At 38.0% G+C, this 23,556-nt stretch overlaps 1 protein-coding gene across 1 annotated transcript; it reads right to left on the bottom strand.

The window, feature by feature from the left end:
- Positions 1-10,166: 10,166 nt before the first annotated feature.
- On the bottom strand, positions 10,167-16,378 carry LOC148754765 (5-hydroxytryptamine receptor 3C-like). Its single transcript, XM_088794348.1, has 7 exons — positions 16,375-16,378; positions 14,947-15,113; positions 12,435-12,545; positions 10,918-11,122; positions 10,475-10,714; positions 10,334-10,368; positions 10,167-10,220 (listed from the first exon to the last, which is right to left on the bottom strand). The coding sequence occupies exons 1-7, from the start codon at positions 16,376-16,378 to the stop codon at positions 10,167-10,169; spliced, it is 816 nt and encodes a 271-aa protein (XP_088650474.1).
- Positions 16,379-23,556: the final 7,178 nt, after the last annotated feature.

Raw genomic sequence — 23,556 nt, 5'->3', positions numbered from 1 at the left:
GGTTTATAGATATATTATGTGCCTAAATATGCACACACCATATACACATATTCAAACATACATGCACATATGTATATTCACACATATTCAAACATAGACTTATGTTTAGAGACAGTATGCTATATGATTATATGCTGGTACTCCAGAGCTAGAGTGCCTGCGTTCCATTCCAGGCTATAGTTATTTACTAGCTGTTTAACATTGAGCAGATTATTCAATCTCTCTACGCCTGGATTTCTTCATCTTTGAAATGGGATAATAATGGTACCTAACCTCATAAGGTTGTTATGAGGATTAAATTAGATAATATGTGAAAAGTCCTTAGAACACATTTGACACATTGTCAACACAATTTAAATATTAACTGTTATTACGATGATGCATTTTTGACTGCAACTTAATTTTTATTTAATATATAGTGGAATGTAGGCAAACCTAGCTATTTCCAATGATTCCATTCTGTAGTATGAGTATACTATTATTTATCCAACTATTTCTCAATTGACAGACATTCAGATTTTTTTGCAGTTTTTGCTATCACTAATTACGCTGCAACAAGCATCCTCCTACTGATATCTTTATATATTTGTACTTATTTCTTAGAATTCCTTCTTAAAGTACAGTGGTTCAAATCAGATACAATTCCAACGGCAGGAGATATTCTTTTGGACTCCCTGGGAAGTCTGATGAGGTTTAATTACTCATGGTGTTATTACCTAATTGCTGTCCATGGAAAATGTGCTATTTTTGCCCTTACACCAGCAATGTAGGAGAGTGCCTGTTTCCCTACAGCCTAACTAACAGAGTATGTTGTCAACAGTTTGGATTTTCTGCTCTATAGAGGGAAACGTGTAGTTTTAATTTGCATTTTTCTTGTTTTGACAGAGATTGGACATCTTTTCATATGTTAAAAGGCCATTTGTATTTCTTTGGTCAACTGTCAGTTCTGGCTCTTTTTGTAAGCATATCAGCATTAAGGTTTCAAAATGAGTCTTGAATATCAATCAGTCTAGAATGTAAGCTCTGTGAAAAATCAAGGTTTTCTGTCTGTTTTATTCACTACTGTCTCCCAGGTATCTAGAGGAGCACCTGGCACAGGGCAGATGCTCAATAGATATTTGCTGAATGAATGACTGGTTGTTATTAGTAAGTGAGAGTCTGACCAACTTTAGACAAATAAATAAAAGTGATTTCAAGCTCTTCCAAGCTGAGGCTCATGATTTTTTGGTTTTGTTTTTTAATTGTGGTAAAATATGCATAAAATAAAATTTACTGTTTAAACCATTTTTAAGTGTACAGTTTAGTAACATTAAGTACATTCAAATTGTTGTGCTGCCATCACCACCATCCATCCATAGAACTCCTTTCATGTTGCAAAACTGAAACTCTGTACCAATTAAACAGTAATTCCCCATTCCCTTCTCTCCTCAGCCCTGGCAACTACCATTCTACTTACTATATGTCTCCATGAATCTGACTACTCTAGAAACCTCATATTAGTGGAATCGTATAATATTTGTTCTTTTGTGACTAATTTATTTCACTTTGCATAATATCTTGAAGGTTTATCCATGTTGTATTATATGTCCGCATTTCCTTCCTTTTTAAGGCTAAATAGTATTTCATAGTATGTATACATCACATTTTGCTTATCCATTTATCTGTCAAAGGACGCTTGGCTTACTTCCATGTTTAAAGCATTGTGAACATGGCTGTATAAATATCTGTTTGAGTTCTTGATTTCACTTATTTGCGGTATATATCCAGAAGTAGAATTGCTGGATCATATGGTAATCTATGTTTAATTTTTTGAGGGATCACCATACATTTTCCACAGTGGCTATACCATTTTACATTCCCACCAACAATGCACAAGTGCTCCAATTTCTCCACATTCTCACCAACATTGATTATGTTAAAAACAAAATTATTTTATGGTAGCCATCCTAATGGGCATGAAGTGGTATCTCATTGTGGGTTTTATTTGCATTTTTCTAATGAATAGTGATGTTGAACGTCTTTTCATTGCTTTTCATGCTTATTGGCTATTTGTAGAACATCTTTGGAGAAATGTCTACTCAAGTCCTTTGCCTATTAAAAAAATTTTTTTGGGGGGGTGTTGATTTGTAATAATTCTTCATATATTTTGTATATTAATCTCATATCAATCCCAGATATATGATTTCTAAATATTTTTTCCCTCTCTGTGGATTGCCTTTTTACTGTTAATAGTGTCTGATGCACAAAAGTTTTAAATTTTGATGAGTCTTACTTATTCATTTTTTTCTTTTGTTGCCAGTACTTTTGGTGTCATATCCAAGAAATCTTGCCAAAGCCAATGACATGAAGCTTTTCTCCTTTGTTTTCTTCTAATTTACAAGTGGTACTTTTTTCCTCTCCAGGTTTTCCTATAAAGATGTCACAATAATGTAGATATGTCCTCTTCAAAGCACTCTTGATACATGATCTGGCCTTTTTTAAGGCACTGCTAAAGAGTCAAAGATCTGGTGATTGCATGCATCAAACTGATTGATCAGGGCACTTTGAATGTAAATAACATAAATCTTAGGGCTTTCCGTGCTTCTTAGCTAGGTTCAGTTTTTGCTTAGTGATCATTCAGTGCCATGAGTGTTATTTTTTAAATTACTTTTGGGTCTGGAGTTGTTCTGCAAGTGGAAGGTTCTAAATATATTACGGGATAGCTGAGGTTTTTATTGTTCATGTCCTAGTTTGCTGGGGAATCACAGAAGAACTAAAGGTCTGAGTTTTCTCCCATTCTGTTTTTTTTTTTGTGTTTTTTTTTTAAGATTTTATTGGGGGAGGGGAACAGGACTTTATTGGGGAACAGTGTGTACTTCCAGGCCTTTTTTCCAAGTTAAGTTGTTGTCCTTTCAATCTTAGTTGTGGAGGGTGCCGTTCAGCTTCAAGTTGTTGTCCTTTCAGTCTTGTGGAGGGCACAGCTCAGCTCCAGGTCCAGTTGCCGTTACTAGTTGCAGGGGGCACAGCCCAACATCCCTTGAGGGAGTCAAACCGGCAACCTTGTGGTTGAGCGGACACATTCCAACCAACTGAGCCATCCGGGAGCTCAGCGGCAGCTCAGCTCAAGGTGTCATGTTCAATTTTAGTTGCAGGGAACGCTGCCCACCATCCCTTGCGGGACTGGAGGAGTTGAACTGGCAACCTTGTGGTTGAGAGCCCACTGGCCCATGTGGGAATCGAACATGGCAGTCTTCGGAGTTAGGAGCATGGAGCTCTAACCGCCTGAGCCACCAGGCCGGCCCCCATTCTGTTTTTTATTCTTTTTTTCCCCTGGAATCTTCAATATTATCTCTGAAGACACACCTGATCTTCAGAGGTATAACAATCCTCTTTGATTTCTAGACTGAGAATTCAGGAAAAAAAACATCCTTTAAAATTTCTCTATAGCTCAGTCAAACCATGTTTGAACTTTTCAAGAGAAGCGTCACTCAAAAACGTTAAGGGAAGAGAAGAAGGGAGGAAAAAAAGTCACTAACATACAGTAAATACTTTGGCTGGGCCTTGATAAGGTGCTGGAGTGGTAGATTGAGGAGTTAGACAACATCACCCCCTAGAGGTCATTGCTGTGCTGTGCACCAACGTATTCACCAGTTGTCTCGTCAGACTATTCAGGTACCTTTGGATATAGGGTGTTCCAACGGTGTAAAGTAGGAGCCCAGCCATATCCACGATGTAAATGGAGCCCTGTGGGAAAGAATTTGAGCTAGATACTCTGATATCCAGACGTATACAGACTAGCCTTCTTAAAGAGAGCTTGAGCTTCCTGGATAGGGCTGGACTAGAGAGAGCCAATAGGGTTCCTGAAATAGCATTGCCAAGATAAAAAAAAGTATCAGCCTGAATATCAGGATCTTGAATCCAGATGGAGCAAGAATTGTGGGAACACTGTGACACTGTGCCTAATCTACTCTTTATCCAGCTTCCCCCAAGGAACATATGTTCTCCAGGAGGGGAAGGGCTATGTATGAAGGAGGGGAAGCAGGTAGGATGACTGACTGTTTGCTCAGGACTATACCTGTTTTAGCACTGAAAGTCCTATATACCTATATACCTGGCAAACTGGAATGGTTGGTCACCGTACAAGCAGGTCACTAGATGCCAAGAATTCTGCTGTGGGATCTTCCTTCTAAAGAGCTGACCCGCAGAAACAAGCAGAGCTTCCTCACCTGGACAGGAAGGGGGTCCTGAGTCTGGGTCAGAGGATGTTAGCAACATTGTGGTGCTTACTGGTGGCAGAGCTGCAAAACACCAAAGAGAAAAAGAAAAAAAGAAAAAGAAAGAGCTGGGAGGAAATAGATATATTCTAAAGGGGAATAGACTGACTTCACTAGAGCAATAATGGAAATCAGAAGATAACGGTGTAATATCTTCAAAGAGTTGAGAGAAAATATTGTCAACCTAGAATTGTCTTCCCAGAGTAATTATTTTTCAAGTGCATGGGTGAAATAAATACATTTTCAGGTTAGAAAACAGAGACAGTTGGTCACCAAAAGAACTTTACTAATGGAACTTCTAAAGTTATCCAGTGCAGTAGCCACTAACCACATATGACTATTAAAATTAAAATTAGGTACAACTAAAAATTCAGTAATTCAGTCACATTTGCCATATTTCAAGTGCTCAGTAAGCACATGTGGCTAGTAGCTAGTATATTGGACAGTCAGATATAGAATATTTCCACCATGTTGAACAGCATATTGAACAGCACTGTTAAAAGAGATACCTCAAGCAGAGTTGAGAAAATTCCAGAACAAAGGTCTGAGGTGCAGAGTGGAAAGTTTAGTAAAGAAAATTGTAAATGTGTGAGTAAATCTAACAAATATTGATGATATAAAATAATATCAATGTCTAAATTGGGGGATTGAAAAAAGGAAGTGTTAAATTCCTTATTTATGTAAGTCAGAAAGGAGATGATTAGAGTTAAAATATTCCAAGGTCTTTTTGGTTTTCACGAAAACACTAGACCAAGAAATAAAATTCAACAATATACGATTTACACGAAACACCCCTGAAACATAAGGACTCAGAAAACCTGAAAGTAAAAGAGGGAAAAAGATTCATCAGGCACATGCTGTCACAAACAAATCTGCTGGTAAGTTTTACTAGAAATTGAAATGGTCACTTCATAATGATAAAACTGTAATTCACCAGGAAGATAAAATATTTCAAATATATGTGCCTAAAAATGAAGCTTCAAAACATACTAAGTGAAAATTAAAGAAACTATAAAAAACAATTGATAAACCACCATTATAACAAGATATTTCAAATATATTTATCTGAGTATTTGATAGCTCAAACAGATAAATGAAGAAGGATTCAGAAGACAAATATCACAATTAATCATATTGATCTAATGGGTTTATGCAGAACACTGCACCCAATAATCGGACAATACACATTATTTCTAAATGCCTGTGCAATGTTTGTGAACCTTAACTATACAAAAACCAAATCTCAACAGATTTCAAGGAATTGGTACATATAGATTGTTTCCATGAAAAGTATGGTCCGTAGAGCAGCAGCAGCATCACTGGAAAGCCTGTGAGAAATGCAGAAGCTCCAGCCTCACTCCAGCCGTCCTGAGCCAGAATCTGTATTTTGACAAGATGCCGAGGAGAGCAATGTGCACATTAAAGTTTGACGTGCATGAACACAAATCATGGTTTCTAATCAGTGTGATTAAGTTGGAAATCAATAACAAATATAATTAAGAAACCCCCATCTATTTGGAAATTAAAAACTCTTAAAAATATTTTTAATTTTTTTCAATTACAGTTGATATACAATATTACGAGGTGTCTGACAATAAGGGTGTCGTGAACTCATCCTAGAAAAAGTGCTGAATATCATTGCTGAATATCACTACGGTCACCTTCGAAGTACTCCCCTTCGAAGTACTTCCCCTTAGGACACCAGTGCCTAGTCCACGCTTCAAAGCAATTTTTGAACTCTTTTTCTGGATTGGCCATCAGAGCTGTCGTCGTACTACCCTGGATGTCCTGAATGTCATCAAAATGTCTTCCTTTCAATATTTCCTTTCTCTTCGGGTAAAGAAAGAAGTCATTGGGGGCCAGATCAGGTGAGTAGGGAGGGTGTTCCAATACAGTTATTTGTTTACTGTCTAAAAACTTCCTTACAGACAATGCCGTGTGAGCTGGTGCATTGTCGTGATGCAAGAGCCATGAATTGTTGGCGAAAAGTTCAGGTTGTTTTCATCTAACTTTTCCACACAGGCTTTTCAGCACTTCCAAATAGTAAACTTGGTTAACTGTCCAGTTGGTACAAATTCATAATGAATAATTGCTCTGATATCAAAAAAGGTTAGCAACATTGTCTTGACTCTTGATTTGGACTGACAGAACTTTTTTGGTTGTGGAGCATTGGCTGACTTCCATTGTGCACTTTAACGCTTTGTTTCAGGGTCATATTGGTAAACCCATATTTCAACACCAGTGATAATATGGCCCAAAACATCGTGTTGCCTCTCCGAAAGGTCTTGGCAAACTTCAACTCTCCTTTGTTTTTGTTCATTGGTGAGCTCCTTCAGGACCATTTTTTAAAAAAAATTTTATTGGGGAATATTGGGGGACAGTGTGTTTCTCCAGGGCCCATCAGCTCCAAGTAGTTGTCCTTCAATCTAGTTGTGGAGGGAGCAGCTCACTGGCCCATGTGGGAATCAAACCAGCAACCCTCTCATTCAGAGCCTGTACTCTAACCAACTGAGCGGTCTGGCTGCCCCATCGGGACCATTTTTGCACACATTTCTCATGCCAAGATTTTCAATTAGCTGTTTCTCTATCGATGTTGACTTGGTCTGCTATGCTTCTCACAGTCAGCTGACAATTTTGACGCACAATTTGACAAATTTTTGCAATATTTTCATCAGTTCTGCTTGTTACTGGCCGCCCTGACCTCTCTTCATCAGTGACATATTCTCTCCCCTCAGAAAAATGTTTAATCCATTTGTACACTGCCCTTTTCTTCATGGCATTATCCCCATAAACGTGGACTAACATGTCCCTGATTTCACTTCCACTCTTGCCAAGTTTAACAGGAAATTTAATGTTTGTTTCTTGCTCTAATTCAAGCTCAGACATTCTTGTGACGGCACACAAAAACACGCAACAATAATGAACGCCACTCAGCAAGACACCGCCACACGTCGACACGAACACAGCTGTGAGACACTGATATACCAAGGTTATGAAACCTTTCCGAGCTGTTTGTATAGTACGGCCAATGTAAGCACATGGTGGCAAGTTCGCGAACTTAATTGTCAGACTTCAATTGGAAATCTGGGTGAAGGGTACACAGGGGCTCTTTGCACTAGTTTTGAAAAATTTACGTGAATTTTAAATAATGTTTTTAAAGGAAGGAAGGAAGGAAGGAAGGAAGGAAGGAAGGAAGGAAGGAAAGAAGGGAGGAAGGAAGAAAGGAAGGAAGGAAAGAAGGAAAGAAAGAAGGAAATGAGGGAGGGAGGGAGGGAAGAAGGAAGGAAGAAAGGAAAAGCAAAAGTAAGTCTAGGGGTTCTGTGTGTGTCCTCTTTTTCCTTTGAGCCAGAATTGAATCATAGGGCATCGACCTCCAGGAGAGGGCAGCAGAGCTTTTGATCGAGTAGTTGCAGTCTTTGGTCGTAATTTCAGTTATTATTTCTTTTTAATGTTAATATGGCCACATTTTTACTTCTTTAATTTGAAGATAGTATCTTCTAGGCTTCAACTTAGGATTGATGTCACTGATCTATAGTTTAACTGTAGTTTAATCAATATACAGATATAGTTAAACTGTAGTTTAGTAAACAGATGTTTAGGAGTTACTCAAGACTTACTGAATCTCTTTACTTAATATTCTTGATAGGTTTTTGGCATATTCTTACAATAAGCTTGGGTATCTATATCCATGATATATAGTCAGGATTATTATATGTCATGTCTCAATATTTTTTCTTTGTAAAGATTGTTTATCCATTTTAATAAATTAGGTATAACGTTAACTATCTTCTTGAAAATGAAGTTAAATCATTATGTTTATAATTATTTTGCCAAAAATTTTTTGGATTGACTTTATTATCTTGCTTTGCGTGTATGGGTTAGTAAAATAGATTCTGTGATCAAAACTGTTTGAAAGATACTGTTCTAAAACCTTTGAGTGGATTATAAATGCTTACCCTCTCACAATTCTTAAATATTATACAATAGCAACAAAATAACCAACATGGGACTCTCCAATTTCTCACCTTGCTCATCCAAAGATCCTGGTTATCCAGATCTTTTCTATAAATGTAGTGCCTATTATGTTTCATCCCAACCTCCCCTATGGATACATGAGTATGATATCCCAGAGCATATCTCATCATTATTCCATCATTCATTTCTGGGCTGGCACAAATGTCCCTTTCTTAGAGAGGCCTTCCTGGCATATCCTGTTAATCTGTATGTCATTCTCAATCCTATTACCCTGTTTTATTTTCTTCAGAACAATTATCAATGTATGAAATCATCTTATTTAGTTTGTTACTTTAGAAAATCAGTCTCCTATCTGTCTTATCCATTGCCATTTCCCCAGCACTTAGAAGAAATGTCTAGCATATAAGTAAGCACTCAGTAAAGATTGGATAAATGAATGAATGAATGCTTCACTCATTCCTTCATTCATTCCATGTTGCTGTTCTAGGGACCAGATGACTGTACAGTCCATAGAAGCTCTCATTTAAGCCAATGGCATGCTGCATGTACAGGAGCTCTACCTGCCAGCTGACCAGGAGGCGTTATCAGCTACCCTGGCCCTGTATTTCATCTTCAATTATAGAAAGTGAAGCAGGGCTGCTGTTCTTCATTGCATTACTCCAACCGCCTCCATCCCCACGTGAAATAGTCCAAGGCTCTGGGAACTACTCGTTTTAATTCCAGATAATTCAGATAATGTCCGAATCCCCATCTTCTATCAAGGAGCCCTGAAACAGTCTGGCTGTGAGGGTTTCACATAGTTAGAGATGGTGGAAGCTATGTCTGAGCTGAAGCTGTAGTGATAGCAACATCAAAGAAGCATGAAGAGCTGACAGGTGAGTGGGGAGCTGAGGTCCATGAGCCCCTGGTGACTCATCAGTGATGCAGGAGGATAGGGGCAGACACTGATGAAGGTTGACTATATGGATCTATGAATCAGAGAGTCAGGGAGGTGGCAGTAGGGAGCAGTGGAATAAGAGAATAAGCAGGTGAGCAGAGAGAATTTTGTGGTGAGGTTATTTATTTATTTTTGTTGTTTAATAACTTTATTGAGATATAATTTACATACCATAAAATTCACCCATTTAAAGCACACACATCAATGGTCTTTAGTATATTTACAGTTATGCAACTATCCTCACAGTCTAATTTCAGAATATTTTCATACTCTCCCCCCAAATCCTATACCCATTAGCAGTCATTTCTCGTTCACCTGCCCTTTCCCCCACCAAGTCTTAGGCAACCACTAATTTACTTTCTATATTTATAGATTTGCATATTCTGGACATTTCATATCAGTGGGATTATATAATATGCAGTCTTTTGTGACGGGCTTTTCTTTTATTTAGCACATTTTCAAGGTTCATCCATGTTGTAGCTTATATCAGTGCTTCATGCCTCTTCATGGCCAAATAATATTTCATTGTATAAGATTTTATTTATGTAATTATTTACTTTATTTATATAATTATTAATATAATATTTTATTTGTCCATTCATTAGTTTATAGACATTTATTTTATTGTCACTTTTTAGCTATTATGAACAATGCTGCTCTGAACATTTGGAAACAAGTTTTTACGTGGACATATATTTTTATTCCTTTTGGGTCTATATGTAGAGATGGAATTGCTAGGTCATATAGTAACTCTATGTCCAATTGCTAGGTCATATAATAACTCTATGTCTGCACCATTTGCATTCTACTGGGGAACTATTTCTTGTTTCTGAGAGAACCATCAGTGGTTCTATTTAAGCCCAGGGAGGGCCGGAGCAGAAATCATGGGCACCTTTGAGACTGTGTGTGCAGACGGGAGCAGAGGAACGGAGTCTGGGATTGTCAGTCGAGGCTGAGGAAACCCAAACACTGAGGTGCTCTGGCACATTAGAACTCGGCTCTTAGGTGTTCCAGAGGACGATGACCGTGGTGATGGCGGAGGCTAAGAAAAGCAGCTAGAGGCAGAAGAGCAGGGTGTCCACCATGTGGCCGAACTGTATCCACAGGTCAGTTAGCTGGGCTCTGTCAATCCTGAGCCCTCATTTAGCTCTGCTTCTCTGGGTCTCACCTCTTTCTCTACCAACTCCTTTGGCTCTTTCAGGCCTGTGGAGAGGACAGAGACTCAGCCATGAAGTGGGAAGGAGACAGGATTAGAGAAGTGGAGGGATGGGGAGGTTGAGAGAGTGTGGGTAGAGCTGACTTCCCTTACCAGGCCGGTGAATGGAATTGAGGCTCAGGCCTGCAATCTCCTTCCAGAGCGCAGGGGGGCAGCATATCCTTGGGTTGGTGCAGTCAAGGAGCAGAGAGTGGAGCCACTGAGTTATGGGTGGAAGCTGGATGGTGGCCCAGTGGAGCAGGTAAGTGATGAAGATGGTCTCCAGCAGGCTGAGCATCATCAACGACCGGCACAGGGCGAAGGAGACAGCGGGGGCGGGGATAAGGAGCACGTCTGAGCGAAGCAGGTCTGGGAAAACCACCACCACCTGCCCCTCTCCTCACACACACATTGTTTTCTGTCTCACACAGAAAACCCTTTCTATGATGACTTCTTTCTCCTTTTTCCCTTATCTGCTCAGCGAGTCTGCCAGGTCACCCACCAACCCTGCCTCCTTTATTTTTTCATTTTCCAACTGTTGGGGGAGGGGTACCTACTGATGAGGAGGGTGCCACTGGCAGGGAGTAGTTCATTCATCACGAGCAGGAAGACATTGTAGCCCTGAAGAAGGGTTATCTTGAATGGGGCACGATACTTGCTTTCTGCTGGCAGGTGGAAGCTGAGGGCATCAATGGCAACCAGAAAGCTACTGGGCACCAGAAGGTTTATGATGCAGAGTCTGGACCTGCGCCTGATGGCCACCTGGTGGGGAGGAGAGAGCAGCGAGTCAGGTGATGCTAGAACTGAAGGGGGACCTAGGGATGGTTCCAGCCCCTTCCTTCTTTGGTGTCCTCATCCCAGTAGGGGCTCGTTCTGGGGCTGGATGATGAGAAGTAGCTTTAATATGACTAAGAAGACTCCACCGTACCCACCCAAGAAAACCTAGGTCAGAGCTGGTAGGTTCAGAAAAGGGGCTGCTTTGGCGGACTCAGAAGAGAGGAAGGCTTGTGAGGGTTATGGTGCCCAGGGGCTTTCTGGTCTTGGGGCAAGAAGTGAGAGGCTCAGGGACTTAGAAGGGTCTCATGATGGAGATCTGGGGGACAGACAGCCATGCTAGAATCTCTGGACTTACATAGAACATCATCTGGTCAAAAAGACTGGAGTCCTCAGACATCTTCAGGTGGCTTTGTTGATGCCCAGGAGCTCCCACTGCCCTTGTATGCCGATAACGTCACGTGGGTGTCTGCTGTCTCCTGCACTTCCTCGTCCATGCCCGGCACTGTGTTTTCCACTGCAGGGGAAATAAACATTCCTTCAACACATATCTGTTCAGCACCTGCTCTCTCTATGCAGTGCTCAGAGAGATGAATTAGAAAACTGCGTTAGCTACTGTTTTTCAGATTGCCCTATACCATCACTTCCTTATTGCTCAATTGTCTCCTTTCAATTCTGGGCTTTCTCAGGAAGTCTTGTCCCGGCCTAAGTCCCCCATCCCACCATTTACACACTTCCAGTGAGCAAATACGCCACTGTCCCTTTTTATGCGTTTAAAAAAAATGACTTTGCCTATGAGTAAGATTTTACTGCCCAGCTGGTTGGTTTTATTTTACCACATCCCAGAGCCCCCACTGTCACACAGCTGTGTAGAAGAAAGAGCTAAAGGTGAGTGTGCAGTTCTGCTGGTCGAAGGGGAGGTAGAAGATGTCCGGCCTACAGATGCTCGTCACCCGCATGGGTTTGCGATACACAATGTGACTGTCACGAGTCACGTATGCAGAGAGGCCTTCTGGGATCTGATACACATGCATGTAGGTGGCAGGAAGGGAGGGAGGCAAATGCTCTGGGTTTCACATCAGTTTAAGTTTCTCTCTTAAGGTGGGACTTCTCAGTGTTGCTCAATATAGTCACTCTGCCATCTTTTGCGCCCACCACTTTCCCATTCTAGGGGAGAAGTTGATGAGCTGTGATTGTGCTCTTCTCTGAAATAAGCTTTTAGTGGCCCCATGGAATGGGTTTGCCCTGCACTGCCCTGGCCTGCTCCTTGCAGAAGGGCCTTTCCTCCCAGCCCCGATACCCACGATTCCACGATGAAGATGTCTGGGAGACACAGGTTCTTGGTCACAGTGAGTTTACTGATATGACCACATTCTGCGAGGTCCCAGCTGAGGAATGGGTTATTCCAGGTCTAGAGCACAGGGCACAGAATGATGATTGTGTCTGAAACCTGGAGCTAGTTTATGTCAGCATCACCTGCCTTTCCATTCCCTTAAAAATAGATATGTTTGTATGTATTTTTTCTAAATGTATGTACTACATACTAAGGATATATGATAAACTTCAACCATTCCAGAAATATATAACATAAAAAGCAGTCATCTCCCTCTTACATTCTTTCCAACTCAGTCCATATCCCCAACTCACTCCCATTATTAACAGTTTCTTGTGTATCATTCTAGAAAAATTAATACATATTTCAGCATTCATTTTTATTTACACAGATAAAATCACACTGTGCACATTGTTATGTATGTTGCTTTTTGGAGCTCATTTTCTTTTGAACTCTGATTTTCTTCTTATCTTGGTGATAACATTTCCCCTTCTTATTAACAAAGTCTTACTGCCTTTCACTTCCCACTCAGGGAAACCTTAAGCTGGGTGCTGGATACACTTGGGCCCTGAAGCCTCCTTGGGGACTTCCAACTATACCGCCTTCCTTCTTCCTGTATTTTCCATCTACATCTTGCAAAGATGATTGGCAGCCCAGAAAACTATTGGTCCCAGCACTGGTCCCATTCTGGTTGGATGTGTCCATTCCCTTGGGCACTGTCAATTTCAACAGATGTGATTTTTTGCAAACAAAGCCAGGGGAAAAAAAGGAGGGGAGGTGAAGGAGAAAAAGAGAAGAAAGCTGAACTTACATACCAACTTTAACCACAGAAATGACATCAGCAGCTGAAGTTGTACATCTGATTTAAAAAAAAAAATCCCCATTCAGGGTGATTAATGCCATGAAATCAGGTCCTACTCTACCTCCCACCCTTGTTTCCTAAGTGGTCCCATGTGACAATTCGGCTTTTCAATCACAAGTTCCAAAAGAAAGGTAGGTCAGAAAAATGCAGTTTGCATGGTAATTGTAGGAAAATAAATATCATGGGGGCTCATTTGGAATATGTTTTTCTTTAGAGAATATTCCCAAAAGGGCAGGACTCAGGACAAGTGTTCTCTGAAGAAATGTCACTGCAGCATTCCCCTTCATGTCTCTCCACTCCATAGAATGAACATTTAACTTCTACAAAATCCATTCAGGGGACTCATTGCTTACCACTGGACCAGTGCAATGTTGAGTGAACAGGCTGAGCACTCTTTGTTCTCCTACAATCAAGACTACTCTACCCAGCAAAGCTATCATTTAGATGAGATTGGGCGCGTTCAGGGTGGTATGGCTGTAGACAAAGCTATCATTTAGAATCAAAGGACAGATAAAGGGTTTCCCAGACAAGAAAAACTAAAGGAGTTCATCGCCACCAAACCAATATTACAAGAAATGTTAAAGAGATTTCTTTAAGAAGAAAAATAAAATAAAATAAAAAGGATAAAAAATACAAATAATAAAATGGCAATAACTGCATATCTATCAACAATTACTTTAAATGTAAATGGATTAAATGCTCCAATCAAAAGACATGGGGTGGCTGAATGGATAAGAAAACAAGACCCTTACATATGCTACCTACAAGAGACTCACTTCAGATCGAAAGACACACACAGACTGAAAGCAAAGGGATGGAAAAAGATATTTCATGAAAATAGAAACAAACAAACAAAAGCTGGGTAGCAATACTTATACCAGACAAAATAGACTTTAAAACAAAAGCTATTACAAGAGACAAAGAAGGACTCAGTAATTCCACTTCTGTGTATTTATCTGAAGAAACCCAAGATGCTAATTCGAAAAGGCATGTACATCCATATGTTCATTAAAACATTATTTATAATAGCCAAGATATGGAGGAAACTTGGGTGTTCATCAATAGATGAATGGATAAAGAAGAAATGGTACATATATACAATGGGATATTACTTAGCCATAACAAAGAATGAAATCTTGCCATCTGCAACAACATGGATGGAACTAGAGGGTATTATGCTAAGTGAAATAAGTAAAAAAAAGACAAATACCACATGATTTCACTTATATGTGGAATCTAAAAAACAAAATAAATGAACAAATAAAACAAACTCGTACAAATAGTATTTTGATGGTTGCTAGATGGTAAGAGGGTTGGGGGGATGGGTGGAAAGGGGGGAGGGATTAGGAAGTACAAATTGGTAGTTACAAAATAGTTATAGGGATGTAAAGTATAACATAGGGAATATAGTCAGTAATATTGTAATATTTATGTATGGTATCAAATGGGTACTAGATGTATCGGGGTGATCACTTTGTAATCATTATGTTGTACACCTGAAACTAATGTAATGTTGTATGTCAGCTGTAATTGAAAATAAAATATTATGAAAAAAGAAAAAAGACTCCTTGTTTCCTATTAGCAGCCTATGGAAAGAATGTAGGAGTCAGAACTCACCACATCCAGGATGGCAGACAGGGTGAAGGAGATGTTGACCTGAGTGGGGATGCTGTAGTTGATGACTGGATGGAAGGCCTTTCTGTCAAACACTGCTTGGAAGGCAACAGGGTCCACCCCATGCTGGTCAAAGCCTGAGAAATTGATGGTGAAAATGTTTGCCCTTCCTGTGGAAAGCAGAGACCTTGTGAAATGGAAATAGGACTTTTGTGTTTCCCAAGTGAGAGAATTGCCAGCGCTGGGGGCTGAGAGCCTCTCTACAGAGAAAGAAAATGTGGGCATGGGTTGAGACGCATGTGAGCCCCTCCTTCTTGGGCCAAGACTTTTGGACCATGACTCATGAAGGCCAAGCTTTTCCTGCCAGGGCTGGAAGGATGGGCTGGGCTGGTAGGCAAATGGTGGAAATTGATGTGGTGAGCTCGGGCTCAGACGTTTCTTCCTGTGCTTTTGCTCCTATATAAAGCCTACCCAAATTTGTATGCAAACAGCCACCCTGGGGAGTCCTATTCCTTCCATAATTGCAACCTCTAGATGCACTTAAAGTCTTGGCTCCTGTTTGACCATATTTTTTTTCTCTCTAGCTCTATTATGATTCTTCCTCATAGTCACTGACCAAAATTTACTTAAGATTTTCTTTCTCAATTTTCCCTTCCCGCTTTCATCTTTTCTCTTTTCCTGAAAGGAAAAATTTGGAGAGAAGTAAACCTGAGTGTGATGTAAAATATATGGAGACTTAAGGAAGTTGAATTTAATGTGAATTTATTGACTACCCGTGTGCTGTGCTCTTCTCAAACAGCGACTTCCTCTAAGATCGGTAGGAGCCATTTTCATCATTACCATCTTGAGAACTCAATGATCATCCACCATGTGGTTAATGAAGCTGTATAATAAAACGTAAAAGCCCTTCTGCCCAATGTACCCACACCCCAACCCCAGATGGCTCTGTGGTTAGTCCTGCAACTATAGCCCAGCGAGTTCTTTCCCAGGCTTCCATCTCCCTATGCCACTTAAGTCAGAAGGTATGTTTCCAAACTAGAGAGAAAGATATCTAGGGGAAGCAAGTATTATCCTTTTCCCTCTACATCACCTGTTTTTAAAGATCTTCCTGTGTGAGATGGGGAAAGAGGTGTGTGATTGTCAACAGGACCAAGCTACCCCATTCAAGTTACTATATCTTGGTAGAAAGGAAAAGTTGGGCATTATAAAGGGGTGGAATTGGAAATGGTAGAATAGGTGGTAAAATTTCTTTCACACTTTATTTGTTTTTCATCCTTTCTTGTCTTCCTTTGGATTTATTTAGAACTTGCCTTCCTTATTTCATTTTCCCTTCCTCATCACTTGTCTCTCTCTGACACTGTCTATGTAATTTTTTTCAGCCATGTTGTCTAAGTTACCAATTCTCTTTTATCTATATCTAATTTGTATTACCCATCCATTGAGATTTTTAAAAATTTCAATAAGTATATTTTTTCATTTTCAGAAATTATATTTTCTTTTTCTAATATACCTGGTTATTTTTATAGCCCCTTCTTCAATCTACAAAATCTTTGCCTACCACAGTGTTGCAGTATGTTTTGCTATATTTTATTTTAGATGTTTTATAGTTTTAACTCTTATAATTATGTGTATGACTAATTTTGAGTAAATTTTTGCATATGGCGTGAGGTAAGGATAGATATCTATATTTCACATAAATATCTAGTTGTTCCAGCATGATTTCTTAAAAAGATCATGCTCTTTGAATTATCTGGGTCCCTGTCAAAAAATCAATTGGCTATAAATACATGGGTCTAATTCTAAATTCTCTGTTCTACTGATCTATGTCTATACTTACATTGTTTCACTTACTGTATCTTTATACTAAGACTTAAAATCAAATAGTGTAATTCCTCTACTTCTTTAAATTTTTCTTCTTTTTAAAAATTTGTTCTTCTTTTAAAATATTATAATATTATTAGGCTGATAACAACTAATATTAGTCATTTTCAATTCTCTCTATATGTTTTGAATCAGCTTGTCAGCTTCTACAAAAACAAACACCTTTGTGCTTTCTTGTGAGTTAAATAATGCTTTTTAAAATTAATAACATACAAATTTAGAGGACGAACCAAGATGGTGACATACTGTGTTTCCCCAAAAATAAGACCTAGCCGGCCCATCAGCTCTAATGTGTCTTTTGGAACAAAAATTAATATAAGACCCGGTCTTATTTTAATATAATATAAGACCAGGTCTTATAATATAATATAATATAATATAATATAATATAATATAATATAATATAATATAATACAATACAATATAATACTGGGTCTTATATATAAGGTGGTCTGGTTAGGTCTTATTTTCGTGGAAACACTGTAGGAGTCTCCTATACTTCCCTTCTCCCACAGGTATACATAGAGCAATTTCTTCTGGGAGAAATCCAGAAACTGAGTGACTCCTACACATCAGGCAAATGAGAAAATACCCCTATGGAAATGGGTAGGAAAGATGGAGACTTATTCTGGCTATAAAACCCACCCCTTCCACAACACCATATGATTGGGAGGAAACCCTCAACTCTGGAGTAAACCCTTTCCTGAGGAGTGAAGGGTTTGGGCTGCACATCTATCATCTCAACTTTTAAAAAGTCCCACTTTGAGGGTCAAGCCCCAAAACATCTAGCTATAAAAGCCAATGAGGTTTTTATCTATGAGCAGATTTTTCAGCAGAGACTCTGAAGGCTATCCGGGAGTGGGATGATATATTTAAAGTGCTGAAAGAAAAGAAGATGCCAACCAAGAGTACTCTACCTGACAAAGTTATCCTTCAGAATTGAAGAAGAAGTAAGTTTCCAGACAAACAAAAGTTGAAGAAATTCAACAATACCAGCCCTACCTTACAAGAAATGTTAAAGGGAGTTCTTCATGCTGAAACAAAAGGATGATAATTACTAACATGAAAACATATGAAAGTATAAAATTCACTGGTAAGGGTAAATATATCATTAAATTCAGAGAACTCTAATGTTATAATAGAGGTGGGTAAACCACTTATAACTCTAATATAAAGATTAAAAGACAAAAGAAATAACAGTAAGTATAACTACAATGATTTGGTAATGGATACACAATATAAATGGATGAAAATTGTGACATCAAATAAATAAAATGTGGGGAAGGGAGTATAAAATGTAGAGTTTTGTATAGATTTGAAGTTAAGTTGTTATCAGCTTAAAATAGACTGTTATAACCCCAAGATGTCTTATGTAAGCCTCACGGTAACCACCACGCAAAAACTTATACTAGATACACAAAAGATAAAGAGAAAGGAATCAAAGCACACTAATACAGAAAATTATCAAATCACAAAGGAAGAAGACAGAAGAGGAAGAAAGGAACTACAAAACATCCAGAAATGATTAACAAAACCGCAGTAGTAAGTTCATACCTACCAATAATTATTTTTAATTTATTTTATTTTTTACGTAAGTGTAAATGAGATAGATTGTCTAATCAAAAGACATAAAATGGTTGAGTGAATAAAAAATAAGACCTACCTATATGCTGCCTACAAGAGATTCACTTCAGCTTAAAGAATACACATAAACTGAAAGTAAAGTGATGGGAAAAGATATTTCATGCAAATGAAAATCAAAAGAAAGCAGAGGTAGCTATATCAGACAAAACGGACTTTAAGCCAAATACTGTAATGAGAGAAAAAAAGGCCATTACATAGTGATTAAGGAGTCAATTCATCAAGAGAGTAGAACAATTATAAATATTTATGCACCCGGCATTGGAGCACCTAAATATATATAGTAAAGATTAACAGATCTGAAAAGAAAAATAGGAAGCCATACAATAACAGTAGGGGATTCCAATGCCTCATTTTCAACAATTGATAGACCACCTAGACAGAAAATCAAAGAGAACGTTGGACTTAAATTCCATATTAGACCAGATAAATCTAAAAGACATTTAGAGGTCTGACAATTAAGTTTGTGAACTTGTTGCAACGATGTTGTTAACTTTTTTTGATATCAGAGATTATTCGTTATGAATTTGTACCAACTGGACAAATAGTTAACCAACATTACTATTTGGAAGTACTGAAAAGGCTGCATCAAAAAGTTAGATGAAAACGACCTGAACTTTTTGTCAACAATTCATGGCTCTTGCATCACCACAATGCACCAGCTCACACAGCACAGTCTGTGAGAGAGTTTTTAGCCAGTAAATAAATAACTGTATTGGAACACCCTCCCTACTCACCTGATCTGGCTCCCAATGACTTCTTTCTTTACCCGAAGAGAAAGGAAATATTGAAAGGAAGACCTTTTGAGGACAATCAGGACATCAAGGGTAATATGACGATAGCTCTGATGGCCATTCCAGAAAAAAGAGTACCAAATTGCTTTGAAGGGTGGACTAGGCATTGGTGACAGTGCATAGCTTCCCAAGGGGAGTACTTCAAAGGCGACCGTAGTGATATTCAGCAATGAGGTATGTAGCACTTTTTCTAGGATGAGTTCACGAACTTAATTGTTAGACCTTGTACAGAGCATACCATTCAACAGCAGCAGAATACACATTCTCAAGTGCTCAAGGGCAACACATGAAACATTCTTCAAGAATGATCATGCCGGAGAAATCAGGCAAGAAAGAATAAAAGATAATTAATCATAATTAGAAAGAAAGAAATAAAATTGCCTCTATTTTCAGATGACATGATTTTACATATAGGAAATCCTAAAGACTCCAGCAAAAAATTGTTATATTTAATCAACAAATTCAGTAAAGATGCAGGATACAAAATTAACATACAAAAATCAGTAGCATTTCTATACACTAACAATGAATTATCTGAAAAAGAAATTTAAAAAACTGATCCCGTTTACAATAGCATCAAAAACAATAAAATATTTAGGAATACATTTAACCAAGGGGGTTAGAGATCTCTACATAGAAAACTACAAGACTTTGATGAAAAATATTGAAGAAGGCACAAATAAATGGAAAGATATCCCATATTCATGATTGGAAGAATTAATATTGTTAAAATGTCCATATTACCCAAAGCCATCTATAGATTCAATGTAATCCCTATCAAGATTCCAAATGCATTTTTTACACAAGTAGAATTCACAATTTTTTATTTCACTTTATTGATTTTACTTGTCTCATTTTGAGTTTTGAAATAGCATTTTAAAAACTTAACATATTTAACTTATTGTTTCATTGCACATATATAGTATTCCAGCTACCTCGTGGGTTAAATAAACATAAAAATATCTAAACTTGGTTGTTGAGTGCTATTTAAAATATGTTCCTATAGAAAGTACATTATAATTTCTAAACCAATGATTTCATAAATTATCATTTGGAATATAGTTCATCTGTAAGTTGGTAATCTCTGAATGTGTAATTAGTATTGTAAAAATAAAAAATGGCCGTTTTCAGTGTTACATTTTTGGCTTTGAATATCTGTATTTATTTGCCTATTCATTCCCTTTTTTGTTACATAAAGGGTTTAAGATATTAAACACAAATGCATTGAACAGAGAATATAAAGGGAGATAGCAAATAAAATTAATTTCTCTAGTTTAATGCATGATTGAAGACAATCTGCTAATGTTCTTGTAATACCTAAGTGAGCAATGATTTTAACCTAATGTAAGCTTGAGTCAGTTAGCTCCATAAATAAGACTACAATTACTAATCTAAAAATAATTAAGTGATAACCTATACAACAATGAATATGAATAAACTATTGCTATTCACGCAACATGAATAAATCTCAGAAACATAATATTGAGGGAAAGGAGCCAGACATAAAAGTATACACATTGTAATTCCATTTACATAAAATTTAAAAAACTGGCTAAAGTAATCTAGAAGTCAGGTTAGTAATTATGCTTTGAGAGAATGAATGGGAGTAATGATTGAGAGGTGCCCATGTAGGATTTTTCCAAGGGTTGGTCTATTTCTTTACCTGCGTGGTGGTTATACACGTGTGGTAAATTTTAATAATTCATTGAGTGGTACACATATGATTTGTACACTTTTCTGTATGTATTTTATATTGCAATAAAAAGTTTAATTTAAACAATTAAGTGAAGGAACAAACACCTTTTTTCATTGTTTAAGGTTTTGGTATGCCAGATGTGTGTTGCACTCACTATGTTAAAAGGCTGAGTTAGGGCCGGCCCGGTGACTCAGGCCTCAGGCAGTAGGAGCTCCGTGCTCCTAACTCCGAAGGCTGCGGGTCGATTCCTACATGGGCCAGTGGGCTCTCAACCACAAGGTTGCCAGTTCAATTCCTCGAATCCCGCAAGGGATGGTGGGCAGCGCGCCCTGCAACTAAAGATTGAACACGGCACCTTGAGCTGAGCTGCCACTGAGCTCCCAGATGGCTCTGTTGGAGTGCGTCCTCTCAACTACAAGGTTGCCAGTTTGACTCCCGCAAGGGATGGTGGGCAGTGCCCCCTGCAACTAGTAACGGCAACTGGACCTGGAGCTGAGCTGCGCCCCCTGCAACTAAGACTGAAAGGACAACAACTTGAAGCTGAATGCACCCTCCACAACTAAGATTGAAAGGACAAGAATTTGACTTGGAAAAAAGTCCTGGAAGTACACACTCTTCCCCAATAAAGTCTTGTTCCCCTTCCCCAATAAAAATCTTTAAAAAAATAAAATGAAAGGCTGAGTTAACGATTCAAGATGTTACTTAAGAATTATTGAATATTGAAATAAAAAATGACTTTGGGCGACTAAGTGTCTTGGACTGGCTCAAATAATAAATGAAAGCTGGAATCCAAGTGTAAGGTAGAGAAGAGTGAAAAGAAAGTAATTTGTGAACTCAAGATCCCTGAGACTAGGAATCTAAGCAGTTCTTCTCTCAGCAAGTATGAGAAAACAGGCAAGAGACCTGAGCTTTTGTCAGAAGTAGAAACTGATGCCCTCCATAACATATGTTATGAAACATGTTATGAAACATATGTTATGAAACATCCTTATGCTGTATTTGAAAAGTGCTACTTATTTTGTGTAGATTTCTATAACTATGCGTTATATGTGAAATAATTAATGTCAGGGGCATCAACTCTGAACTATTAAGGATGATGCTGTAGACTAATTGTCCTAAATAGATATGGGTGGGAGGGTTTCAAAAGAACTAGTAAAAAGATAAAGGAGAAATAATAGCAGATGTTGGTATAAAAAAGGTGGAAGGGAAAATACAAGAGGAATAGATGAGAGAGAAAATGATGTTGAAAGAGCAGGCAGATGAGTTTAGTTTTCAGAGAGAGGCAGAGAGATGAAAGAAGAGAGGGGTAAGTATGAAATATGGTACTGTCTGTAGATAGTCTGGATTTCCAGAAGGTGGAAGGAATCAGACAGTGATGAGACAAAACATACAACGAAAATGGTCAGATACCTGGGGTGCCAAAAGAATAAGTAGGGAGAAAATTTTCTCAAAATTGTTAAAAGAATAAGAAAATAAACACTGAGGTGTGAGAAGGTGGTGAGGATACCCGTGAATACTGCTAATGAAAGGAGGGAGTGGGAAGTTAGTAGAAATGACAATCCCAGAAGTCAGAAACATAATCAAGCATTTCAGGAGAATATATCCAGGGCTAGTGATTTGTTTTTCATGAAGACTTCATAAATTTCCAATGCACATGCTTAGCAAAGGTTTACAATAGAAAATGGAGGAAGAGGAAACAAAGTTATTATCAAAAGGGCTAACATATATATATTTATATATATGTATATATTTATATTTATGTATATATTTATATACGTATATATAAAGTTATATATATAAAGTTTTATATATATAAAGTTTTATATATATAAAGTTTTATATATATAAAGTTTTATATATAAAGTTTTAGATATATAAAGTTTTGTATATATATTTATATAATTATATATGTATATATACATATATATGTGTATATATATTATATATATATAATATACATATAATTTTTAGTGGGAGAAGGGCATCAGAAATCGGAAGCATCTCCCCCTATGTTGTGAAATACCCCTAACATTTCTGCTGACATGTCTAGGCTAGTTCTATTTTTAAATGTTTTCTTTTATTATCAGGTTATATTTTAGACCACAAGGCTCACCTCAATCCTAACACACGAACAGGTTGTTCTTTTGCAAAGGGCATTGTCAATTATAATGATCTTGGCACAGAAAACCTGAAGTTACATATACATGAGGTGGAAAAAATTGCAAGATAACATCTAGAGAAATGCAAATGTGAGATGGGAAAGGAAAAAGAAATGATGCAAAGGTGATCTTAAGAAATTTGAAATCCCTCAGAGATGTGGCAAACACTCTTCAGTTTAAGTTATGGGCAAAAGTCAAGGACGAGTTTCTGAGTGAGAAATACGTTCCAAGTAATGGAAAGAAGGAAACATAAGGTAATCTGCAACAGAAATGCCTTCACCAGGGTGTAAGTAACTTCTCTAAGGACTTAAAGATAGTTGACATATAAAGATGGGTTGCTAATTTTCCACATTAGATATGGAAAAATAAAATAAAGCACACCAGGATAGGATAAAGGGATTGCGCCTAGAACTAGTATGTTGTCACACAGCAGCATGCCTGT

The sequence above is a fragment of the Rhinolophus sinicus genome, chromosome 17 (assembly GCF_057876585.1).
Source record: "Rhinolophus sinicus isolate RSI-liver-muscle chromosome 17, RSI-T2T, whole genome shotgun sequence".
Taxonomy (NCBI): domain Eukaryota; kingdom Metazoa; phylum Chordata; class Mammalia; order Chiroptera; family Rhinolophidae; genus Rhinolophus; species Rhinolophus sinicus.
Note: the sequence above shows the minus strand (reverse complement) of the source record. Positions and strands in the feature narration are given on the sequence as shown.